The 22630-nt window shown below is 58.8% G+C and overlaps 9 protein-coding genes across 9 annotated transcripts; 4 read left to right on the top strand and 5 right to left on the bottom strand.

The window, feature by feature from the left end:
• Positions 1–50: 50 nt before the first annotated feature.
• Positions 51–1388, top strand: BKCO1_400023 (twin-arginine translocation pathway signal; the record flags this gene model as incomplete). Its single annotated transcript, XM_020275660.1, has 4 exons — positions 51–448; positions 502–1110; positions 1179–1301; positions 1364–1388. The coding sequence occupies 4 exons, from the start codon at positions 51–53 to the stop codon at positions 1386–1388; spliced, it is 1155 nt and encodes a 384-aa protein (XP_020134204.1).
• Positions 1389–3392: 2004 nt separating this feature from the next.
• Positions 3393–4907, bottom strand: BKCO1_400024 (membrane transporter; the record flags this gene model as incomplete). The annotated part of the gene is made up of 3 exons (XM_020275671.1): positions 3393–3473; positions 3556–4622; positions 4679–4907. 3 exons carry the CDS (start codon positions 4905–4907, stop codon positions 3393–3395), a joined length of 1377 nt encoding a protein of 458 aa, XP_020134205.1.
• Positions 4908–6167: 1260 nt separating this feature from the next.
• On the bottom strand, positions 6168–6968 carry BKCO1_400025 (cross-pathway control protein 1; the record flags this gene model as incomplete). Its single annotated transcript, XM_020275682.1, has 2 exons — positions 6168–6901; positions 6959–6968. The coding sequence occupies 2 exons, from the start codon at positions 6966–6968 to the stop codon at positions 6168–6170; spliced, it is 744 nt and encodes a 247-aa protein (XP_020134206.1).
• Positions 6969–9278: 2310 nt separating this feature from the next.
• On the bottom strand, positions 9279–12939 carry BKCO1_400026 (heterokaryon incompatibility protein; the record flags this gene model as incomplete). The annotated part of the gene is made up of 2 exons (XM_020275687.1): positions 9279–11296; positions 11364–12939. 2 exons carry the CDS (start codon positions 12937–12939, stop codon positions 9279–9281), a joined length of 3594 nt encoding a protein of 1197 aa, XP_020134207.1.
• An 810-nt stretch (positions 12940–13749) lies between these two features.
• Positions 13750–16197, bottom strand: BKCO1_400027 (trna ligase; the record flags this gene model as incomplete). The annotated part of the gene is made up of 1 exon (XM_020275688.1): positions 13750–16197. One exon carries the CDS (start codon positions 16195–16197, stop codon positions 13750–13752), a length of 2448 nt encoding a protein of 815 aa, XP_020134208.1.
• A 557-nt stretch (positions 16198–16754) lies between these two features.
• BKCO1_400028 (glutathione s-transferase) lies at positions 16755–17706 on the top strand (the record flags this gene model as incomplete). The annotated part of the gene is made up of 3 exons (XM_020275689.1): positions 16755–17108; positions 17169–17482; positions 17553–17706. 3 exons carry the CDS (start codon positions 16755–16757, stop codon positions 17704–17706), a joined length of 822 nt encoding a protein of 273 aa, XP_020134199.1.
• Positions 17707–17896: 190 nt separating this feature from the next.
• On the bottom strand, positions 17897–19257 carry BKCO1_400029 (aldo keto reductase; the record flags this gene model as incomplete). Its single annotated transcript, XM_020275690.1, has 3 exons — positions 17897–18095; positions 18278–18468; positions 18643–19257. The coding sequence occupies 3 exons, from the start codon at positions 19255–19257 to the stop codon at positions 17897–17899; spliced, it is 1005 nt and encodes a 334-aa protein (XP_020134200.1).
• A 389-nt stretch (positions 19258–19646) lies between these two features.
• BKCO1_400030 (nefa-interacting nuclear protein nip30) lies at positions 19647–20537 on the top strand (the record flags this gene model as incomplete). The annotated part of the gene is made up of 3 exons (XM_020275692.1): positions 19647–19812; positions 19883–19908; positions 19971–20537. 3 exons carry the CDS (start codon positions 19647–19649, stop codon positions 20535–20537), a joined length of 759 nt encoding a protein of 252 aa, XP_020134316.1.
• A 412-nt stretch (positions 20538–20949) lies between these two features.
• Positions 20950–22040, top strand: BKCO1_400031 (tho complex subunit 3; the record flags this gene model as incomplete). The annotated part of the gene is made up of 3 exons (XM_020275693.1): positions 20950–21375; positions 21440–21598; positions 21660–22040. 3 exons carry the CDS (start codon positions 20950–20952, stop codon positions 22038–22040), a joined length of 966 nt encoding a protein of 321 aa, XP_020134315.1.
• Between the last annotated feature and the right edge of the window lie 590 nt (positions 22041–22630).

A 22630-nucleotide genomic window follows, 5' to 3' on the forward strand; every position in this document is an offset into this window, starting at 1 on the left:
CAGCGAACCTCGCGATCCTTGAACCTACAGCTTCACCTAATTCACCAACCATGCCGAGCATAAGGAAGATCATCCGGGCCATCTTCGTCCTGGGCCCCGTCGTGTCCAACGCCGCACCCATTTTCGGCTGGGGTCTCCTGGCCCGCACCGACGAGGAAAGCAGCTATCCCGCACCCGCAGAAGACCCTGCCGCCGCCGCTGCCACTCCAGGCGTTGCTTCTACGCCCGCTGCCATGGCGACGCCTGCTGCTGAGTATTCTGTTGCTGCTGCTGCCGCCGCCGCCGAAACACCTGCGGCGGTCGAGACTCCCGCGGCCGAGACTCCCGCGGCTGATGCTGCTGCTGCTGCTGCTGCTGCTGAGGCTTCGGCCACTGAGGCGGCCGCAGCAGCAGCAGAGACGACCGCCGCCGCCGCTGGCGCCCTCTCCGACATCGACATCCTGCAATTGTAAGCAACCTGGTTTGCCTCCCCATGAGACAAGCATGCTGATCCCTCAACAGCGCCCTGACCGCCGAGCACCTGGAATCCGAGTTCTACAAGCAGGGCTTCGCCAAGTTCCCCGCATCCGACTTCACGGACCTGGGCCTCACCGAGGACGACGTGACGGCGCTGCAGCAGATCGGCAGCACCGAGGCCACGCACGTGTCGACGCTGCTCTCGACCATCGCCAGCGGCGGCACCCAGCCCGTCGCCCCGTGCGAGTACGAGTTCGGCCTCACCGACGCCTCGACGATGCTCAAGACGGCCCGCATCCTCGAGGCCGTCGGCGTGTCCGCCTACCTCGGCGCCGCCCCGCTCATCAGCGACCCCGCCATCCTCAGCGCCGCCGCCTCCATCGTCACCGTCGAGGGCCGCCACCAGACCCTGATCCGCAAGGCCGCCGGCGCCGAGCCCGTCCCGTCCGCGTTCGATACCGCCCTCGGCCCGAGGGCCGTCTTTACGCTCGCGTCGCAGTTCATCAAGAGCTGCCCGGACGGTTCCAACCTCAACGTCCAGGCGTTCCCGTCGATCGACCTGGGCGGTGCGACCAGCGCCATGGCGGGCCAGAGTCTGGTGCTCGAGGATCCCGCGCAGCCCGAGGGTGCACAGTTTTGCGCTTTTATGAGCAAGTAAGTTTTTTTTCAACTTCTTCCCTCTTGTTCTTTCTCCCTGGAGTATAGCTCTAACGTTGATTCAGTGGCGGCGTACAATTCTCTTCATTGGCGAACGGTAACTGCGAGGTCCCGCAGGGTTTGATCGGCGAGACCTTCATGATGGTTACGAAGCAGAAGGGTATCACTGACGATGATGTCCTTGCTGGGTAAGTCTTTACCCCATTGCTCCCTCCTTACCCATGCAAATACTAACCAATAATCTGTTTAGGCCTTCCGTTCTTGAGATGTCATAGATTTTGCTCCCTTCTTCCTTCAAGACTTAATCATTTCTTCAGAAGCCGCGTAAGATCCCGTGGCAGCAGGGGTAGCAACGCGAGACGTTGATAAGAGATATAACTTTTTGTCACTCATACACCCTCATGCCGGGATTGAGGGGAAAAAAGAGGAGGGAAAGCAGGGGATTATGCCAGGGAGGCTGGCATTGGATCAGTAACGCGTATGAGGAAATGGGGTGGATCATTTATCGGGCAGGGCAGGAACTTTTGCCCTGATTGCCTCTTCTTTCTATGCTTACTGATCCAGGGGGAGGGCTGTCACCATTCTACTTCTTTTCTTCTTCTCGTTACGACAAAGATGGCTCTCCCATTGTTACGTCTTCATCCTTCTTTTTCTTTGTCTTTTTCTCTCGAGATACCAAAACGTTGCGCAGACAACGATAGGGGAATCCCTCTCATGTGTAATAGCATAACATCTAAAGAAGCAAAAAGGAAAAACTAGATCCATTCAAGAAAAAAATGCACGCACACAGACAGACAGACAGACAGACAGTGAATAGCGGCCAGAGAAACCTTGTAACAGATCGACCAGGGGGGCTGGACATCGATCCTGCATTATCTCTCATTTCGGCGTGCTGTACAGCCGATGCAGAGATGGCATATGTAGATACTAATCTCGTCTCACAACGCGAGTGATCTACAAGGTCTGAAGTGGGGTTGGGGGGCGGGGGGGCGGAGCGAGAGATCGGTGCAGCAGTGCTGTAGCAAGGGGAATTAACACCGCACCCTGCAACGTCGGTTAGGAGAGAGAAGGAAAAAAATTTCCGTCGGTTGCCTCGCCATCTTTTTTTCGATCTTTTTTTTTTATCCATGCTTCCTTGTACGATTACACGATCCTACTCTTTGCCTCTCGATCTTTCTTCTACCCCGGCGCTTTGAACCCGCCACATATAAGGATTTTCGCCGACCACTCATATCATGCAAGCACTACGATGCCACCATCCGCGAAACAGTAGGTGGGCTTTCCCACCACCACAACCAACCGGCCATGCCTACCGCCATGGCGCCTTGACCTCGTCCGATGATCCCATTCCCCCCTACCCCATCAAAAAAAAAAGCCCAAAAATGTCTGTTTGTTGCCCGAGGCCAGCCAGCCCGCTGTTGAAGAACGACAAGCCGCGCGCACTGCATAGAAGATATCACACAGAATGGAAATACCTAATTTAGCCTAGTCTACCTCACCAGCATATATTTAGTCTCTTATCGTTAGGGCCCCTGAGAGGAGTCGATCCATCGGATTCAGACACCCCGCCTCTTTCCTCCGCCAGACCCTTTCCTGATCCGCCGGACCTTGGGGATGAGACGAGGGAAACGAACCATCTACCGTCGTGTGCGTCCTGGAGATGGCTGGCTGGCTGGCTAGCAATTCAGCATTTATGCTCCCCGTTCGGCTCAAAAGGCTGCGGGTACGTGAACTCAAAAAAAAAAGGGAAAGAAAGGAAAAAATAGGATTGGCAGCGGAGCGTAAGTGCCGCAGAAAGAGACGGTTTGGTCGCTGATGCGGAAGCAATCACAGAGTCGCTCAGGGAGCACAGCGGATCGCCAGGAAGATGTATTAGATTAAGAACGATTGACCAAGAGCGTGAATTGTGTTGCCAAACAGTTCAAATGACTGGTCCCAACACACTCGGTATGAAGGCGCCGGTTTGAGCAATGGCCGGATTTTGGACCTTTTTCTCGAGATTCATAAATAATATTGCGTAGCATGTGTGTGAGTGAGATGGACAAACGCAGACCTTGGAGCTGACTGTACTATGTATTGAAGTCTATGTATCTCAAGAAGTCTACGGACATTTCTCCATCAAGAAAATAAGAAGTGGTTTCGAGTCATCTGGAGGCTCCTGATTTTTTGATCCTATCCTACATCCAGAATACCAGCGGTGCCGCACTAGATAGGTTGCGGGAAGATGGAAAGATAGGGCAGAAAGAAAACAAAAAGGAAGGAGAGGAGCATCACAGACGCTACCTTCCGACAGCGGCTTCCGAAGCCTTCAAGCTACCAACGACAGAGAAGCATATGAGAGGCGAGATGACATACGAGAGCTAACAAGTCACAATTGTGGTCAGTCTTCACTCACTACGCATGCATAGGGTAGGGAGGATGGGGCACTGGGACACAACTCACCGTCAAAAACTTCGCAATCGACATCTTCTCCCTCTCATCACTCCCGTTCACATCGGCCAAGGCCGTCAGCTTCAGCGCCGGCGGCCCCGCCGGCATCAGCATCATGGCAAACCACAAGATGGGATCCTCGTCGAGGACGTTGGTGCGGGTGGCCAGGGCCCACACGAGCGGGATGGAAATCAGCGGCCACAGCACATATCTGACGAAGGTGATGATGGCGAACGGCAGCCACGGCACGTGGCCGCTCTCCTGGCCGGCCTTTTGCTTGCGCAGGCTGGCGCAGAGCTTGACGCCGACGACGACGACCTGCAGCGCGGCGAACAGGTCGCCGACGTTCTTGAGCGACGACGTCAGCCACGCCTTGAAGTAGCCGCCGGCGTCGGGCGCGGAGAAGAAGAGCCGGTGCAGCGCGGGCGTGAGGCCGATGAGGCAGCCCAGCAGCGCGCCGATGACGGGCGCGTTGGCGAACTGGTAGACGAAGCTGAGGGCCGAGCGCGCCCACGGGGGGAGCTTGGAGAGCTCGTGGGCGCCGCGCCTGTAGGCCTTGCGGCCGGCCTTGTTGCCCCTGCGCGTGACGGAGTCGGGTAGGAGCGATGTATCTTCGGTGGCTTGCTCACCGTTGTTGTTGTTGTCGCTGTCGTCGCTGTCGTTGTCGGACGATGACACGGCGGCAGGATGCTGCTGGGCTGGCTTGAAGCGACCGTCTTCGACGTCGTCGGCGCCATTCTCGTCATCACTGGCATCGTCTTCGTCGTCTTTGCCGTCGTTCCCTTGTTCAGGAGCGTCCTCTTCTTGGCCATTGAGCAGGCGGGGGCCGAGTGCGAAGGTCAACGAGTTGCTGACGATGGCATTGACAAGGAAGTACGACTTTGCGCGGTCAACGACGTCGTCGGAGCCGTCAAGGGCCGAGAGCACGCCGGTGGCGCTGAGGGACTGGACGAGCAAGAGCGGCAGGGATGTGGTGTTGTTGAAGGCAATTGCCGGCGTCACCCACGCGGGGAACTTGAAGATGCGGGTGCACAGCACGCCAAGAGCAATTGAGATGACGTTGTACACAATGGCGAAGACTGCAGGCATCTGTCAGGGATGGATCACTCTTGTCAAGTGACGGGTGCGGACTGACGGAGGATGGGGATGTATTTGGCGCCGCTATCGAGACTGAGCTGCGAGCCAACATTGTGGATCAGCAGGGCGGGCAGGAACAGGCGCACGCATGTCTTGGAGATGTCTTTGGCGGAGCTTTCGGAGATGAGGTTGAAATTGCCAGCAACTGCGCCGTAGAAGATGGTCAGCAGAACGGCGACCGAGGCCTGCAGGGCGGCCAGGAAGACAGTCAGGATGCTGGAGGCCATTGGATGGGGAGATTGGTGGGGGAGCAGGCGCGACAAAGAGGCGGGCGTAGTGGTTATCAGGCACGCCAGCTGAAGGCCCAGACGCGCGCGGGCGTCCAAGGCTACGTCATATTCGAGTGGCCATCCTTGGTTTCTTCCGTAGCTCGCGTTGGCATCGACATCTAGCAACAAGTCGTTCCTATTGATCAAGCTGCCAAGCCGGCTTGGATTTCGTCAGGGGGGGCTTGGTGTTGGGCGTTAGCGGTCGTGTTCTGGTCAACGTGACCGCGGAGTCTTCGCGTCGCTGCCCCCAACCACTTGCCCCACCGCGAAGCCTGGCCAGCCCACCTCGCAACACATCATCGCCATCATCTTGGCGACCATCCCCCGGCACGCGCTTGCACTCGCAGAGAAATCGCGGCCATCACGCATGCCCCGCCGGGACGGTGGCATGGTGGGGCTTGTGGGGGCCGACGCGGGCGTGTACGACGTCACACACTATGTCGTGGCCGGTGAATGCGAGCGGGCCGCCTGTCACGCAGATGGCCACTGGAGCAGGCGAGAAGGGTGCCAGTTGCCCGTCTGCTGGGCTGCCAGCGACACTGCACTCACAGTGCGTGGAACGATCAACACTCGTGTCGGTGCCAAGTCAGCACAACACCAGATCATCTATCATGACCTTCCGTATAGGGTAGTACCTACATGACGAGCTATGCAGATCCGGGGAAAGTCCCGAGAAAACACCCGGCTCGTGCACCTCGGTCACCGCACAGACCCCAAACTTTTCTCCGCAATCTGCAAACCTGCAGTTGGGACTCTCGTCAAGCGACGCCTATGCCAAGGAACTGATGCAGGCTGTCGTTCACACTTCACGTAGCGCCATTTTCTGAGCATAGCCGCAAAGAGTTTTTTTTTTTGGTATTTTAGAGTAACAAAGAAGTGGCGATCATGCAATCAGACGCTCGTCTGGTATGATGCCAGACGGCAGGTCCTGTAAGAGGACCGCAACAGTAAGCCGAGAAGAACCACCGTTGTAAGAAATAGGATGAGCAAAAGGCCACGAGTCAACCTCCCCATCAAGGAGAGGGACGTCAGAACTGCCCAATGCTGTGAAACCCAAACCCTCTGATGAAAAGCATCTAAACTGAGGAAAGGACAGGAACCCAGAATTTTGACACAAAACTTTTCCTGAACGGAGGAGACTAAGCGCCTCGTTCAAAAATCTCCGGGGGCTCACCAGCTCCCACACCCGTACACCTCTTACGCAAGAGGCAGGGCAATTCACGACTGGGGATAACCGAGGCTGAGAGCAATGTTCTTCCACTTCTCCGCCTCATCCGAGGCCTTCTTCTGCTCGTCGACCAATTCAGCAATACGCTTCTCCAGTTCCTGCACGTGCTCAAACTTCCTCTGCCGAGACTCACGCGCCGCAAGCGTGTTGCGAGCACGCTTCATCGCCACCTTGTCCTCCGGGTTCGTCACCGTGATAGGAGGCAACGGACCCTTGCGGCGACGAGGCTTGCTGACACCCGCGTTCTGGGTGAGAAGGGCAGGGGAGTTGGTGTTTGACTTGCGTCGGCTGGACGGGTCAACCACCACGGGCTTGGGCGAGCTGTTGTTCGAGCTGGACTGGGTGAAGGACTGGTTGCTGACGGAGCGCTGGAGTGGGGTTGCAGTAGCAGCAGCCTTCTCGTCTTCCGGGAAGAGCGAGAACCAGTTTTGAGAGGACATGTCGCCGCCGTCCTGGAAGATTGGCGACGTATCGTAGCTGTCACCGATGTACGGAGACTCGTTGATGGACGGCGACGTCAAGTTGGTGAAGGCAGCCGAGGGAGGCGCCGAGGCAAGCGGGTCGTGGAAGATGTCTTTGGGCGACACGGTGCCGACAGAGCCGGCCATGGAGTCGTTCATGGGGACAAAGCTGGCCGGGCTGGTGTACGCGTCCCAGTCGATCTCCACGTTGAAGGAGTCGAAGGGAGCGGCGCCCTCGAAGGCGGCCATGTTCACTTCCTTGTCTGACCAGACGTTAGAACGCGAGTGTGGCAGGCGCGGGACTGGCCGGTGGGAATTACCTGCGAGCATGGTGCCGGTGGAACGGTTCCTCTGGTGCTTGTGGGTATTGATGTTTCCTGTGCTACTGGAGAAGAGCGGGACCGGGGGACGAGAGTGTTGCGAAGTGGTGTTTCGACGAAATCCGATGGTTGAGGCAGGTGCGCTGTTGGCGTAGAACGGCGAGGCGTTAAACGTAGGACGAGACGGAGGAGCGCTCGGATGACGAGGGGGCTGCGAGGCCGGCGTCGGTTGATCGAAGAGTTGAAAGTCTTCCGAGGGGAAGTTCAGTCGTGGTTGCTGCGGTGTAGGTTGCCGTGCGGCGTGGGGAGCTGGTGAGGGGAGCCATGGTGTCTGTGGAGAAGCCGTGGTGAACGACGGGGCGTCGAACGTGGAGGGAGGGCGTCTGAAGCTGGAGCGCGAGGCTATGCTTGAGACAGTTCCTTGCGGAAACTGCTGTGGAGTGGAGAGATATGGAGCTGAAAACGTTGAGGAAGCCAAAACAGCGGAGGGGGGTTACGCAGCCATGATGTCGGTTCTCAGGCTGTGTATATATCAAGTGGTGTTGGTAGGCGAGGATGGGGAGGAAGGCTGCCTGAGAGGGCGCGGCGACATATTTGAACCGCGTGCGCGGCGTAGCGAACGGCCAAGGCTGGCTGTGACTCATTGTTGGGCCGCCCAATCAGCAGCGCACTGAGGTGGGCTGGTGCAGGGGGGCCCATGGGAGCGGCGCGCGTCGGCGTTGCGAGCTAGCGGCCGATGGAGGCTGCCAGGCTGCCTATCGCCGGCCCAGCCACGAGCGACATCTGATCTCTCGTCGCCCGTCCCCACCGCTGCACCGCTGCACCGCTGCACGATGGCGTCGGCGTCGGCGCGCCTGCTGCCAGCCTGCGCCAGATTTTTTTTCGCTCATCCGCCGCGCGCGTCGAGAGGGTCCCAAGGACCGTCGCTGCGCAGCGCGTCCGGTTGCGCAACCTGCTGCCTGGCCTGGCTGGCCTGGCTGGCCGCTCCTTTCTCGGAGGCGGAGCACGCGGCACGGCACACACGGTCTCTCAAAGCGGGCTAGTCGGCCAACACTGACACGACGCTGGAGGCTGGCAGCCGGGTACTGTGTAGCGTAAATAGCGCGGCAGGCGGTCGTGGGCGGAGAGTTTCGGCCCTGGTCGTCGACAGGGCGTCGCGCTAAGCCAGCCCGGGCAAGCTCGACGACGCTGAGCTCACACCTGTTCACGGGCAGCGCGGCAGCGCGGCCACGACACAGCCAAGGCGATAGGGCAGGTTCCGGTCAGACAGTCAGCCGCGCTAGCCACGCCGGTATCTCTGCTGCCTCGCCGCCCCCAAGCCACCCCAAAATCCTACCTCGGCGCCGTCGACACCGGCGCTGACTTGGGCATGCGCGGTGAGTGGAGCCAATAACGGTGCTGCCTGCCTGCCTGGCCGCCTGCCTGGCTGCCCGCCTGCCCGCCTGCCTGGCTGGGGGAACACGCGCACCGCAGCGCCCGCTCCTCTGGCTCCTCTGGCTCCACGCTCCGCCTCTCCAGCATCCCCAGAATCACCGGAAACACAGCCTGCATGAGTCACTCGTCACGGACCTGCGCAGGTTTCAGGGAGCGAGATCCGATCAAGTTACAGGACGACGTCTGTTTTCCGCCTCCCGCGGCCTCGGATCCGCCGACCATTCGCTGTCATGCAGATTGCCCTGCGCTGCGACCTGCTGACTGACCGCGCCCGGCTTACATATCCTGCCAGCATCAGGCAAAACCCGAGCATGGCGCCCGCCTGCTGATTCCCGGGCTCCGCTCAGCCTCAATAAACATGGCCCCCATTGGTCAATTCCATGGCAGCCAGGCCGTGCGCGTCTCACGGGTCCCAGCGCTGCGAGGCGAAGCGGTTGGTTTGACGTAGGGTGTGGGAATATACTTCAACGACTACCAAGCGTACCGAGACAGTACACCCACTTTCTTTGTCCTGCCGACCTACCCTCCCTTTCTTCCACCGTGCCTTTTGTTTATTTTTGCAGGAGTCATCTGAGCTTTCAAAGCCAATATGGGCAGGACGCGAGTGACTTCGGGCTAATCCAGTAATTCTCCGCTGGCGGTCTAGACGAAGGAACTAGGTACCGCCACTATCTCGACTTGATACCAATAGCTCAGGGTCTGGCGGCCTCTGCACAGCTGCCTCCAAGCGGAGACTTCTTACGGTGCGGCCTTTACGAGACCCTGTCTGGATGTGGGCCTCGGTCAGACAACATCCACCGGTCGCTTTACTTTCCTCACTAAAAACTTCCAGGGAAACGAACCATGGCATGCGTTTGCTTTGTATCTTCTGCAGGACCAACACTCATCAGACAAGCTTGATGCCCCTCTTTCTCAGTCTCTTCAGCCCTGACTGCTCCTCATCACGCCGATACAATGCCTCAGGACCCTTCTCGCTGAACTCTTCTGTATCCTTGCTCACCTCTCCATCCTGGAGCCAGTTCATAACCGTCCTCCATCCCTTTTCGTCCGGCTCCTCCTCGCCCTCTTCCACCATATACCGCATCCTCAACGCCGTCATGGCAGCCAAGTTGATCAAGCCGATCCGCATGAACCCCTTACCTTCTTCCTCCCGCTCCAGCAGCAACCCATTGACAGCCAAGTCATACTTGGTCCGTTTCTTGCCGTGAAACCCCAGAAATAGGCAGAAGCAATCAAGTACCTCGTCATCGCCCCTGGGAAAGTCTAGCTTCACCGAAAAGTCCATGCCCGTCTGCTGGCGCCAGGCTCTCCCGACCTCGCGCACCCCGCGCACAGCTCCATCGGGCCCCTTTCTGCGCAAATCCGCGTCCTCGTCGCCGTCGTCGTGGTCGATGACGACCATGTTGAACTTCTGCCTGATGGACACGATGTCGGGTGTGTACAGCGACTCGACCACGTCTGTCCCAGTGTACACGACCTGGATGCGCCGCATGTAACCCGTCACCGTGAGAGAGGAGGCCTCGGCTAGGAACGGACCGAAGGAGTTGCGTAGGCGGGGGTCGTCGACGCTGACGGTGGCGAGAGGCACTTGGGGCCAGCGGCCGTGGTGCTGGGTCGAGCCGCTGACGGAGAGCCACGACCAGGATGGGGCGATGTAGTTGAAGTAGACTCCCTTTTCCGAACTGTGATCATCCTGCTCTGGCTCTTCTTCTTCTCCCGTCTCCCCCTTTTCTTGTTCCACAGTCTCGGCTGGTGTCGTCTCTGGTTGGGCTGTCTCTATTTGCAGTAACTCTGGCTGCGACGGTTCCAATTGTGCCGTTTCTGTTTGTGTTGCCTCTGGCTGTGTGGTAATCGATCCCGAGGTAGCTTCGACATGAGTGCCTTGTGAATCACCAGCTGTTGGATTCACTGACGATGCTTCCTTGGTCAACGCCCGTTGAGCGGCCAGTTCCTTTGCGAGCATCCTCGCCCTGGCATAGAGGCCGGTCACCCTAGATCTCGTAATGGAAGTGTCTTGGGTCTTCTCGTCCGCGTCCGACGACCCCTCTTTCTCCTTGATCCCCTCGCCCCTGAGGATTTCCTCGGCAGTATTTAAGCACACCCGATCTATCCACCGTTTCTCCACCGCATGCGGCAGGGCGGAGAACTCGCCAATATCACTCCCCGGCCACCGGTCGGCCTTCCACAGCAAGCTCAACGGCAAGGTGCTCTCCCAATGACCCGCCACGTACGCATCTCCAGGCAGCATCTCGGCGAACTCCTCAGCCAGGCTCGACAAGATGATAGGCATGTCGCTGCGCACCGTCAGCCACTTTTGCGAAAAGCCTTCGCACAGCTCATTCCACGCGTCGATGACGACGGCGTCGTCGCCCACAGCCTCTCCCCCCGCATTAACGCCCTTCCTCTGCAAGTCGCGGGCCTGCCACTTCGCCTGGCCGTGCAGCAGCCTGCGGAAGGGGTAGCCGCCGGGGAACGTCTCGGACGCGAGGGCCTGGCCCGGGGCGCGGCTGGCGCAGCACTCCCAGACGAGCTCGTGCCGGGCAAAGTGCAGCACGCGGCGGGCGAGCTGGCGCTCGCGGTGGATCCAGGCGCGCGCGAACGACGGCGCGCGGTGCGCCCACGCGAAGGCGTCCGTCTCGTAGTCGTACATCCACCACGAGCGCACGAGGCCGGCGGGCGACGACGGGGTGGCGGCGCCCGGGCGGGCGGTGGCGTGGAACTGGATGGGGACGGTGTCGAGGGGGTCGCGGTCGGCGAAGAGGCCGCCGCGCGCGTCTGGGCAGTGGTCGGCCGAGAGGTTGAGCACGGCGTGCTTGTAGGTGCGGGCCATCAGCGAGGCTTCGCGGAACCAGTCTGAGGGCGAGTCTTGCACGATGCAGAGCGAGTCGATCCAGAGCCACTTGACTGTTTTTTTGCGAATGCAGGGTCAGCGTCCTGCAGAACGGCTGCGGAGAGGGAAGTGTGTCAATACCGTTGTACCAGCTGGCCACCTCGAGGGCATCGCGGAACGTCTGCGGCAAGTCGGCAGCGTCTACACCCTCGCCCTGCCGCTCGTCCAGGTTGGCCGTCGTCAGCACCGGGAGCTCCTTCGCGCCCCAGGCTCCCCAGCAATGGCTCAGGGTGATGTACCGATCACCAGCCGCGTCATGGCCGGCGCAAACGAGGCGGACCCTCCCGGACTCCCTCGCATGTTCAACGTCCAGCACGCGCGTGGGCCGGCTCTTGGCTACGAAGGCGGTGCACTCGTCGTGCGCGCCGTCTGCATTCTCTTCGCAGCGCGCGAACCAGCCCTTGGCCAAGTGCCTCGACCTGTCCGAATCAGTCCGCCCCTGCACGACGTCCGTCACGCCGTGCTCGGCGAACCACTGCCTCCCGTCCGGAAACCAGATTGACATGTTGTCGCCCAGGGAGTCGATGTCCCACAGCTGCATGCGGTAGTACGTGTGGTAGTTGGAATGGCTCCGCGGGCTCGTCGACCGCGTCCACACGAAATACAGCACTTCGCTCTCGCCCATGCCGCCTCGCCCCGCCCAGCACATTTCCAGCCGGTGCGACTCGGCGTTGTCCGGCCGGTACATGTCCACCACCTTGTTCCTCTCCAGCCGTTGATGCAGCCGCGTGCATATGGCGCACCCGACCGCTTTTGCCGCTTCCAAGCTGATCAGGTTCCAGTGGTGCACCACCGCTTTGGGCAGAGCCTTCTTTTTCTTCTTCCCCTTCTTTCTCTTCTCTTCATTCACCCCCTCTCCTTCTCCTTCCTCCTCCTCCGCCTCCTCCGCCGCCACCCCCTGCACATACTTGACATAATACCCCAACGCATCCAAACACGCCCAGCACAGCTTATGCGGCGTGCCCTTCAGCAGCAAGTCCCTCTTCCCCCTCCCCCTCTCCGCCCGCGGCCTCCTGGCATCGTCTTCCACGGCGATGGTCCTAACGAGCGTCTCGTCATCCATTCCGTACGTGAACGGCGACTCGTCGAGCGTGCGGACGACCGCGGGCGGCATGGGCACGTAGATCTGCGCGTCGGCGCGGTCGGTCCGGCCCTCTTTGGTGTTGATGACCTTGAAGACGACGTAGTCTGATCGGTCTCTTTCTTCTTCTTCTTCTTCTTCTTCTTCTTCTGCTGAGGAGGAGGGAGAAGAGGACGAGGACGAGTCTCGATCAGAGTATAGGGTTCCAACGTCATTGGCGTCTTCGTCTTCACCTTCGTCTGGACTGTGGGCATCGTCGTCGCTGCCTTGGCTATCCTTGCCATCATCGCCATCATCATCACCGTCATCATCGTCATCGTCATCATCATCATCATCATCATCATCATCATCACCACCACCACCACCACCACCATCAGAAGAAGAAGAAGACGAGGAGGCGGCTGCGGCGGTGGTGAGGTACGCGTACGGATCGTGCATGCGCTGCCGCCGCCACGGCATCTGCCTCTGCAGCGAGTCGTCCATGGCGTTGATCACGGCCCACTCGTCCCTCGACATGTTGTCCGGGAAGTTGATCGGGTCCGAGGCCAGAGCCAAGCTTGCTAGGTTGTCGTTCATTTTCTTCTTTTCCCCCTTTTCCTTGTTTTTTCCTGACTATTTTTCTTGTGTTTGTTTCGGATGGCTGTGCTCACACACACAAGAGGAGGACGTCAGAGAGAAATGGAGAGAGTGAGAGAGAGGGGCAAGAGTCATGATGATGGTGAGAGTGCGGAATATCTGGTCTTATGTGGCGGAAAGAGTATTTGGCCCCCACTTTGGAAAAAAGAAAGAGAGGCAGTAAGCCGGAGCTACTGAGTGTGGCTCCCCGTAGCGTCTTATTTGGGGCTTCTTGGCATGCACACGGTGAGGCCTAAATTGGACTGACTTCGACCTCCTGATTTGCTTCTCTGGCATCTCCTGGAAAAGAGATTGTCAGCAGATGTTGCCCCTTACAAGTAGTGATTTATAAATGACTGAAGGTTTCAGGTACCGAAAAGGTACTTGTTGTCGTTGTTTACCATCATATCTACCCGACTGTGGCTCAGCTCTGTTGGTGGAGGTAGTGTTGTATATCACGAATCATGTGGAAGGAATACTCAAAGTGTTTAACAGCTTCTTAGCATGCCTAATATACAGTGAAGAGGAGAGTTACTGCTCTGGTATATCGATTTTCTCCCCTCAAGATATCCCTTCCCCAGACTAACCATTGAGTTGCGAGCTAATGTGCAGTCAAAAGCAGACCTCCCGCTGTACAATCCCGTGAACATTTTTTGTGATATTCCCTCCACTAATTCTGCTCAGGTGGTAAACCAATACCTCGATAGAAACGCCGCCTGATGATGCCTAATCCAGTCCATACCGTCGTCCCATCATGTCGGTGATGCCATTTCAGAACCGCTGCAACACCCCCTTCACAACGCCGTCGAGAACGACCTGACCGGGGACCATGAGCTCCCTGATGCCACTGCCCTCCCCACTGCCCTCCTGCAACCATCTCTGCAGCAAGTCGTTGCTCTCCTTAGGCTTGATGTCCTTGTTCGCCGTGCCGACCGTCACGTGTGCGATCTTGTTCGCCGTCTCCCACTCCTTTGCCTCGGCCTCTCCCGCCGGCGGCAGCAGCCTGACGACAAAGCACATGACCCTGTTGTCCCAGACCAGCCGCTCGAACTGCACCTTCGCATTGCCCAGATCCGGATCCGTCAGGTTCGCAGATGCGGAGCCGCGCTGTGCGTGCAGATCGAGCATCTTCTGCCAGTGCTCCGGGCGCTCCTTGGCCGACGCGCGGTGGATGATGGTGACGTGGAACTCAGGCTGGACGCGACGCATGCCCTGGAGTTGACGGTAGAACTTCTGAGTCGCCATGTCCTGATCCTGGAAGAGGGCGTCGAGAATGCCGGCGATGCGGTTCGAAGGAAGCTTGATGCAGAAATAATCAAGCTTCGGGGCCTTGCCCTTCGGCGCGCTCCCGTTCTGATGCTGAGACTGTTGCTTAGCCTTGCCGCCGAAGTTGAGCTCATGCTTGATGTCAGGCTTGTAGTCGTTGAGAGCGGCTTCAACGGCAATGTCGAGGTCTTGAGCGGTGGGCATGGTGCCAAAAAGCTTGGGGTACTCCGAGTTCAGCTGGGAGACGATTGTCTCAAGGTTGTCTCGCGAAGAAGCGGTGACATCAAGATTGATGACCAGGTCGAACATGTCGTCCGGCGACTCATTGGCGTTGATGGGCTGGAATCTCTGCAAGAACCCTTCCATGATGCCGATGACCTCGGCAGAACCCTTCTTGTTTGCCTGAATGGTCTGGTGGTTGTCGCCACGAGTCAACACACGATCCTGCATGGCCTGGCGGATCTTGGCGTAGTTCTGGCGGTCGTGAACCCAATGCAGCGCGACGAAGCGAACGTCATTGTTCTGAAGGTTGTACTGCATGTCCTTGATAATCTGCTCTCGCTCTCTCCTCTGGTGGTTGTTCCTGTCCGAAATCACGACCGGCCTGGTTCTGAGTGCATCAGTGCAAGCCTCTGCAAACCTTTGCGGACGGTTCTTCTTCCCCTCGATGTTGTCGTTCTGGACATGTCCCCAACCAAACAGCTTTGCGAGCGCAACAGCCACCGTGGTCTTGCCGCAGCCGATGGTGGCGATCGGGACGAGGACGACATTCTTGGTAACTTCAGCCGATGCAACGTTGCCTTCACCAGCCTCAATCTCCTGCCTGATGACATCGGCACCACTGACGCCTCTCGCCTTCAAGAAGTCGTCACGCATCTTGATGATACCGTGGTTCTCGTTGTATGCCTTCCTGAGTGCGGGTTTTGCGGCAAGCTGGCTCTTCGCGAAGTTGATGTACTCCTCGGTGATCTTCTTGTGCTTCTTGTACTTGGGCGGCTTCCCTGCGATGATGGCCTTGGTGCACTCGCGCCACTGGCGGTACATGAGGTAGGGCTCCTCGAATTTGTACTTGAAGAACCAATCCTCATACGGGGCATTCACGCTATCCCGTGCCTGGCAGCGAATGACGAAGCCCTCAGTGTCACGGCCAGCGTAGGCACCCGTCTCGGCAACACCATCCAAGAAGGCCTTCACCTTGAAAATATCGTTCTCCATGACATACATGGTCTTCTTGAAACCCCATTCGTCGGCAAACTTGTCGACCAGGCTTCCAGGGTACGTCATGAACTCGGGGACGTTGATGTTGATTCCATGGAGGTAGAGTCCGGCCTGGTCGGGGGTGTAAGCTAGCACATGCTCCTCGAACTCGTCGTCGCAAAGCTCAGCCACGGCGGTTGCGTTCATGCGCCTGAGGGCGTGTGCCAGGTCCTCCTTGGTCTTCCCCACCATTGCCAGATGCCTCTCGACCCATTTTTCACCGGCCTGGGCGTGGCTGAGTGGCGTGTCGTCGCGCGCGCCGGTCGAGTGCTTGCTGCAAACGAGCAGCGTGCCGTCGTCCAGGCCGGCAATGAAGATGATGCAGCCATTCTCCTTCACGCTCAGCTCGTACGGGCCTCGCGTGTTGTTTTCCACATTCCGCCACTGCGTCTTGTTGACCTCGCCGTGGTTGAAGAATTTGTCGTAGCCGCGGACGGCGATCTCGTCAATGCCGGCCTGGTTCTTGTAGGTGAAGAGGCCGCGGGCGTAGCTGGGCAGATTCGGTTTCTTGTAGTCCCAGTCCTGCATGCGCCACGAGTCGACGCTGCGGCCGTTGGGCAGCTGGAAGGTGTGCTTGCGCACGGAGAAGCCGCCTTTGGACTTGCCCTTGGTAGTGTGCGCCTCCAAGCTCAGCACAAGCTCTTTGGTCTCCTGCGGATCCTGGGGCCTGAAGGGGGCGGTCTCGCGATGTGCCATGGTGAGAAGAGCGCGTTGGGTACGAACGGCGGGGTGGGTTGCGATAGGCCTGAGGCCTGTGGCGGGGTTGGAGTGGGAATTTATGCTCGGCGGCAATCTGGATGACTCCCTCTTCCGCAGCGCCAGAGTCAAGGCAGCGACGGGCTGTGCAGGGCGGATTGGCGAAGGAATTGGACGTGCGAGGGCGGGCGAAGCGCAAAAGCGAGGTGATTTGATTGCGGCGCAAAGAGAAAGGGCATTCGGTATGTTGGTGTGACGCATTTCGTGGCACGGGCCAGAGCGGTGGCGGTGTCCGAATGGGTGAAACAGTGCCCCGCGGCGACTGCAGGATGGACCCATAGTCTTGCCTCGGCCGCAATCCTCTGACAGCTGTCGTGGCGTCTTGGAATAAATAGGTGATAGGGAACCCAGCTCGCTTACTTAAGGTCCTCACAGGGCGTGGGGCAGGCAGGCACCAGGCACCGATCTTGTAGCACATCCACGCCGCGGGCATCTCTGATGGGACGTCATCCGGCGCAAGATCAATTTATCCAGTCCCTCCTTCCCCAACCACAATAATGTCCCCAACGCCCAAACTAATCCTCTATCGCGGCTGGGACGACCCGGGCAACTACGTCTGGTCGCCGTTCGTCACCAAAGTCGAGCTGCGCCTCCGTGCAGCAGGAGTCGAATACAAAGCTGCCTCAGGCTCCGTCAAGTCCGCGCCTCGCGGCAAGATCCCTTACCTAACCATCAACGAGACCGAGAGCCTCAGCGACTCGACTCTCATCATCGAGAACTTGACTTCCACCGGCCTCCTCCCCGATGTCAACGCCACACTTGGTCCTGCCCAGCGCGCCCACGACCGCGCTCTCTGCGCTCTGCTCGAGGACAAACTGTATTTCTACCACGTGAGCGCAGTCGTCGCAAGTGTATGTATAAACGCCTAGAAGAAAGTTGATCAAGTGCAGTCTTTCGAAAGATGGATCCAGAACTACTACGCCATGCGCGACCATGTGCTGTGCGCTCTGTCTTATCCGGTGCGTGTCGTTGTCGGTTTGCTCATCCACCGTGGCGTCAAGAGCCACCTTCATGGCCAGGGCACGGGCCGCTTCACCGCCGAAGAGATCGCCGCTTTCAGGCGACAGATCTGGGAAAGCTTCGACGACCTGCTGAGGGAAGCGAAGGGAAAGCAAAGCGGCACCGCCGACGGAGAAAAGCCGTTTTGGATCATGGCTGGTGACGGTCCCACCGAGGCGGATACGGTGCTCTTTGGCTTCGTTGTTTCCGTGCTCATTTGTACTGCGTAAGTTCGCTTGTCACGGGTGGGAGTGGGAGTCCGCAGCGTGCTGACACAGTGACACCGGCTTGCCCAGCTCCCCGGAGTCGCAGGAAGTCGTGCGCAGTTTTCCGACGGTTCTTGAGTACGCAGAGAATCCATGGTCGTTTCTTCCCAGATTACAGGCACTGGGAGTGACCGCACGGAATATGGCATTGGATCAGTCCCTGATGTTTGGAAATACTCGTTGAAATTCTATCATGGGATATCGAAGATAAGATCCTAAGGCCTTGTTTCAGCCAGAGGAATCCAATGTACAAAGTCTAATCGTCTGGCGCCAGCCAAACCCAATCAAAGACGAGATAGGATCCCACCCAGGTATTGCTGCACCCATAGACTCGGTCTTAGCCACCGTCATAGCTGACACACACCTGATATCATTTACTCATCGTCACCGAAGAAGACCTTGACGGGCAGCCAAGCATCACCGCAGACCTTGAAGCGGTCCTTCAGGCTGCTCAGCTTGTCAACATCCTCCTTGGACAGCTCCCAGCCGTTGAGGTCGAAGTTGGCCTGAATGCGCGAGGCAGTGACGGACTTGGGGATGACGCTGGTTCCGCGCTGGAGACCCCACTTGAGACTGTACATCTTGTTAGCCTGTGTTGCCTAGCAATTGGGCTCCGATCATCAAGGGCATAGGCTCGTCTAGCAGCTGGGCAGGACACAAGGAGACTGTAGCAGAGCTAGTTCGCCTTTCCATGCCCAGAGGCTGCCTGACCCATGACCTTGCAATCAGTCTAGCGATGGTTCGTGCAAACTTACAGAACCTGCTGAATGGTTTTGTTGTTGGCCTTGGCAACCTCAGCAACGGTGGGGTCTTTGTACAGAGGAGAGTCTGTGGAGCCAAGGCAGGAGTAGGCGGTGGCGTGGATGCCCTTCTCCTTGAGGTAGGCAAGGAGCTTGGGCGAGGGGTTGTTGGGGTGGAGCTCGATCTGGTTGACGGCCGGGACGATCTGCAAAGTCGTGTCAGCGTCTGCTTGTTCGCGTAGGTACTCCCGAGATGCAAGAATGACGCGCTCTCACGTGCCAGCCAGCCCAACAAATTTTCCGAACGTGGGCCAATGGCAGCATTGGAAGCTCGGAGAAACTTTCTGGAAACCAGCTCAACGGCTGTTGGAGGAACTCACCTTGGTCTGGGGGTCGTTCAGGAGGATCTCCAGGTTCTTGATGGCGAAGTTGGAAACACCAATGTTGCGGACACGGCCGGAAGCGGGCAGCTTCTGCAGCTCCCTCCAGGTGTCGACGAAGTTCCAGTCAGGGTAGTGCTTCTTCAGGTCGGCGGGGTCGGTGGACGAGGGCCAGTGCATGAGGTAGAGGTCGACGTAGTCGGTCTGGAGCGACTTGAGCGACGACTGAATGCCCTCCTCGACGCGCTTGTGCCACGGGTTGTCGAGCTTGGTGGTGATCCAGATCTCCTCGCGCGGGACGCCCGAGTCCTTGATGCCGAGGCCGACCTCGTGCTCGTTGCCGTAGGCAAGAGCCGTGTCAATGTGGCGGTAGCCGGCGAGCAGCGCAGCCTTGACGGCCTCGCGGACCTCGTTGGGCTTGGACTGCCAGGTGCCGAGGCCGACGGCGGGAATCTTCGCCCCCGTGTTGAGGGTGAAGGTCTGCTTGGTGAAGTCGAGCGGGCCGGCCATTGTGTATGCGCGGGTGGCGGGGATGAGGAGCTTGCGGGAAAGAGGGCGGAGGGAGGAGCGTAGGGAGGAGCGCAGGGTCAATTGAGCAGTAAGTGCAGCAGACATGAGTGGGCGAGGCCAAGGGTGGGCGTCTTATACGGCGCAAGGCGTTCCGACCAGCCCACTTTGTAGCAATGATCACATCCCACCGCGCGGCGGCGCGCCCATCCACCGGAGCTGTTGACGTCGTAGCGGGGCACGCGGGCGATGGAGGGGCAGACGCGGCGGCGCAAGCTTGGACCTGCCGCACCTGCCGCACCTGCCCACCTGCCCTGGCCGGATTGCACGGATTGCACGGATTGCAGCGGCCCACTGCATGACCCGCTCTTCTGCCTCGAGGCCGGCTAAATTCCCGCCATTGGCTAGACCGCCGCCGGCGGCAATCATTGCCCCGAGCACCCAAGCTCGTCGTCGCCGCGCGCCGGAATAATCTCAGCCTCTGTCCACCAGCCACCATGTCGTCCGGCTTCGTCTCCGCCGGAACCAACGACCAGCCCGTCGAGCGCGACGCCGAGTGGCTCCAGGCCCAGCAGGACCTCGAGGCCCAGCGCCGCCGCAGGGAGGAGGAGAGCAAGCAGACGGACGGCAAGAGCCTGTATGAGGTGCTGCAGGCCAACAAGGGTAAATCCAGGCCGGGTCGCTGCGCGCGTCGCTTAGGAGGGCTAACATGACAGGTCTTGGTTGACCACAGCAAAGAAGCAGGAGGCTTTCGAAGAGGTATTGCCCACCGTCGACTGACTGACCTCGCACGATCGCTGGCTGACCGCCGCTGCCCGCAGTCCATCAAGCTCAAGAACCAGTTCCGCGCCCTTGACGAGGATGAGGCCGAGTTCCTCGACTCCGTGCTGGAGTCCACGCGCGCCAAGGAAGCCGCGCTGAAGAAGGAGACCACCGAGCAGCTCGACGCTTTCCGCCGGCATCAGGAAGAGGTCGAGCGCGCCGCCCGTCTCACCGGCGCCACTGACGGAGACCAGCCCGCCGAAGAAGAGCACTGGGCCTCGGCCGGGAGGAAGCGCAAGAAGGCCAGAGACAAGGAGTCGCTCATGGGAATCAAGATCCGCCGAACCTCCTCGGTTGGCGAGAAAGGCGCATCATCCAATGCGTCTCCCAAGACCGACACCAAGAGCCCCGATCCTGCAGAAAAGGAGAAGGAAATCGTACCTTCTGCCGGCGTCTCCAAGCCGGAAAATGTGACCAAAACGGCCACCGGGACGGGTCTTGCAGCTTCCGAGAAGACGAGTGGAGTTGTTGGCTCGACAGTACCAAAAGAGACCCAAGCCCAAAAGCCCAAACCCACACCCGCGGCGCTTGGCCTCGGCGGCTATTCGTCAGACGAAGACGACTGAGCAGTCACGGGATACCTGGTAGCGTACTATTGAATAGTTAGGGATGGAAAGGACAATGAAAATGAAAAGAGAACAGGCGATGGGCTCCCAAGGAACAATGACTCTCTCTGGGTTGGAGCAGATCGGGGTTTGCTTGATCGCCTGAAGACATTAAATAATCTGGATGGAAGCGTGATGCGACTACGTGCAGTTCCTGCATCCAGATGTCAAGAATCCACTGGAAATCCATGCTGACGTTGCTCGATACTGAAGCTCGGATTCGCCGACGTGATGCCGGCGCAGGTTGAGTTGACTTGAGTAGCGTCGCTTGCACCTTCACCTCGCCAGCAACCTACCTACCCACCACTGCTTCGCGCACGCCCATTGCGAGATCCCCGGTGCCCCACGCCTCGACAAGCAAACACCTCCCGCCATGGTCGGCCCCGCGCGCGAGAACGTGCTCACCAAGGCCAAATTCCCCTCGGCCTTTGGGAAGCGCAAGACGCAGGCGTACTCGGACAGCTCGCGCGGCGCGCAAAGCCGCAACCTACGCACCATCGACTGGAACCCGCTGGGCACGCTCGTCGCCACCGGCTCGTCAGACCGCACGCTGCGAGTCTGGAACCCCGAGAAACCGCAGGTCAAGAATTCGACCGAGCTGCGCGGCCACGCCGGCCCCGTCGAGCGCGTCGCCTGGAACCCCACACGCGAGGCCGAGCTCGCCAGCTGCAGCGCCGACGGAACCGTCCGTTTCTGGGACGTGAGGAGCAAGGCCGCCGTGGGCAAGGTCGAGGTGGGAGGCGATGCCTTTACGCTGGCCTGGCGGCCGGATGGGAGCGAATTGGTGGTCGGAAGGAAGGTAAGATTACCAGCAGAGGAAAAGGAAGAAGTTTCAAAGCTGACGCTTTTGGGGAATGTCCCAGGACGATGTGCTTGTCCCAATCTCGCGTTCCACGTTTACGGCCCTACCCGCGCATCGCCAAACCGTCCAGACGAACCAGACAGCCTTTTCTTGGACCGGCCAGGAGCTCTTTCTGACCACCGGGGAAGGCCAGGCCAAGATTGTTGACTACCCCTCCATGGTACGCAAGGTTTCTCCCAAACTCACGATAAGGCCGCGTTAGTAATGAGAGCCGAGAACAGAACATCCTCCACGTCCTCAACGCGCATACCTCGTCCTGCTACTCGGTCGATTTCTCGCCAACCGCCGAGTACCTCGCCGTCGGCGGCTCCGACGCGTTGATCACGCTGTGGGACACGCGTGACTGGATCTGCCAGCGCACGCTGACCAGCATGACGGGCCCCGTCCGCAGCGTCAGCTTCTCCTTCGACGGCTGCTATCTCGTCGGCGGCTCGGACGAGGGCGCGGGCATGGAGATCGCCTACGTCGAGACGGGCGAGTGCGTGCACAAGATCGAGACGCCGTCGCCGACGCCTTGCGTCCAGTGGCACCCCAGCCGCTATGTGCTGGCCTACTCGGATGCTACCGGCCTGAAGATCATCGGTGGCACGGAGCGGTTTTGATATGTCTGGGATTGAAAACGGGTACGGCTATCGGTCGGCATGATGGGATGGTCTGCATCGCAACGGCGTTATCACGGGAGATCATATTGATATTTGATGGCGATTCGCAGTATACCCCCCGCAACTTTGTTGTAGAATCGAAAAGCGGTTTGATATGTGTATCTCTGTGCCAGCCACAGTCACGGAGTGTTCGTCGCCACGGAATTGTTTCATCGCACAAGAACCGGGTAGGTGGTGATGATCTGCCCGACTTCAAGCATCTAGGACTTACGGTCTGTGATGTTTAGCCCAGAACATGCAATGAGGAGTCGGCTGGGGCTCACCCAGATGATCCTTGCTGTCTCCTTAGCCATCTGGTTAGTACTCCATGCATTCATTCGAAAAAAACACCATGTGCTTCAACTCATTCCCCAAGCAACTCTAACGCCGCTGTAGAAAAGACTTCACAATCAAACCGATGAGTACCCTTTAGTCATAAATTGTTTCCTGTTACTGTTACAATAATTCTTTTACTTCGATGTACAGAAGAATTTCCAGAATAACCGCACGCATGCATAAGCCCATTTGAAAGAGAAAAAAAAAAGGAAAGA

The sequence above is a fragment of the Diplodia corticola genome (assembly GCF_001883845.1).
Source record: "Diplodia corticola strain CBS 112549 chromosome Unknown scaffold4, whole genome shotgun sequence".
NCBI lineage: Eukaryota > Fungi > Ascomycota > Dothideomycetes > Botryosphaeriales > Botryosphaeriaceae > Diplodia > Diplodia corticola.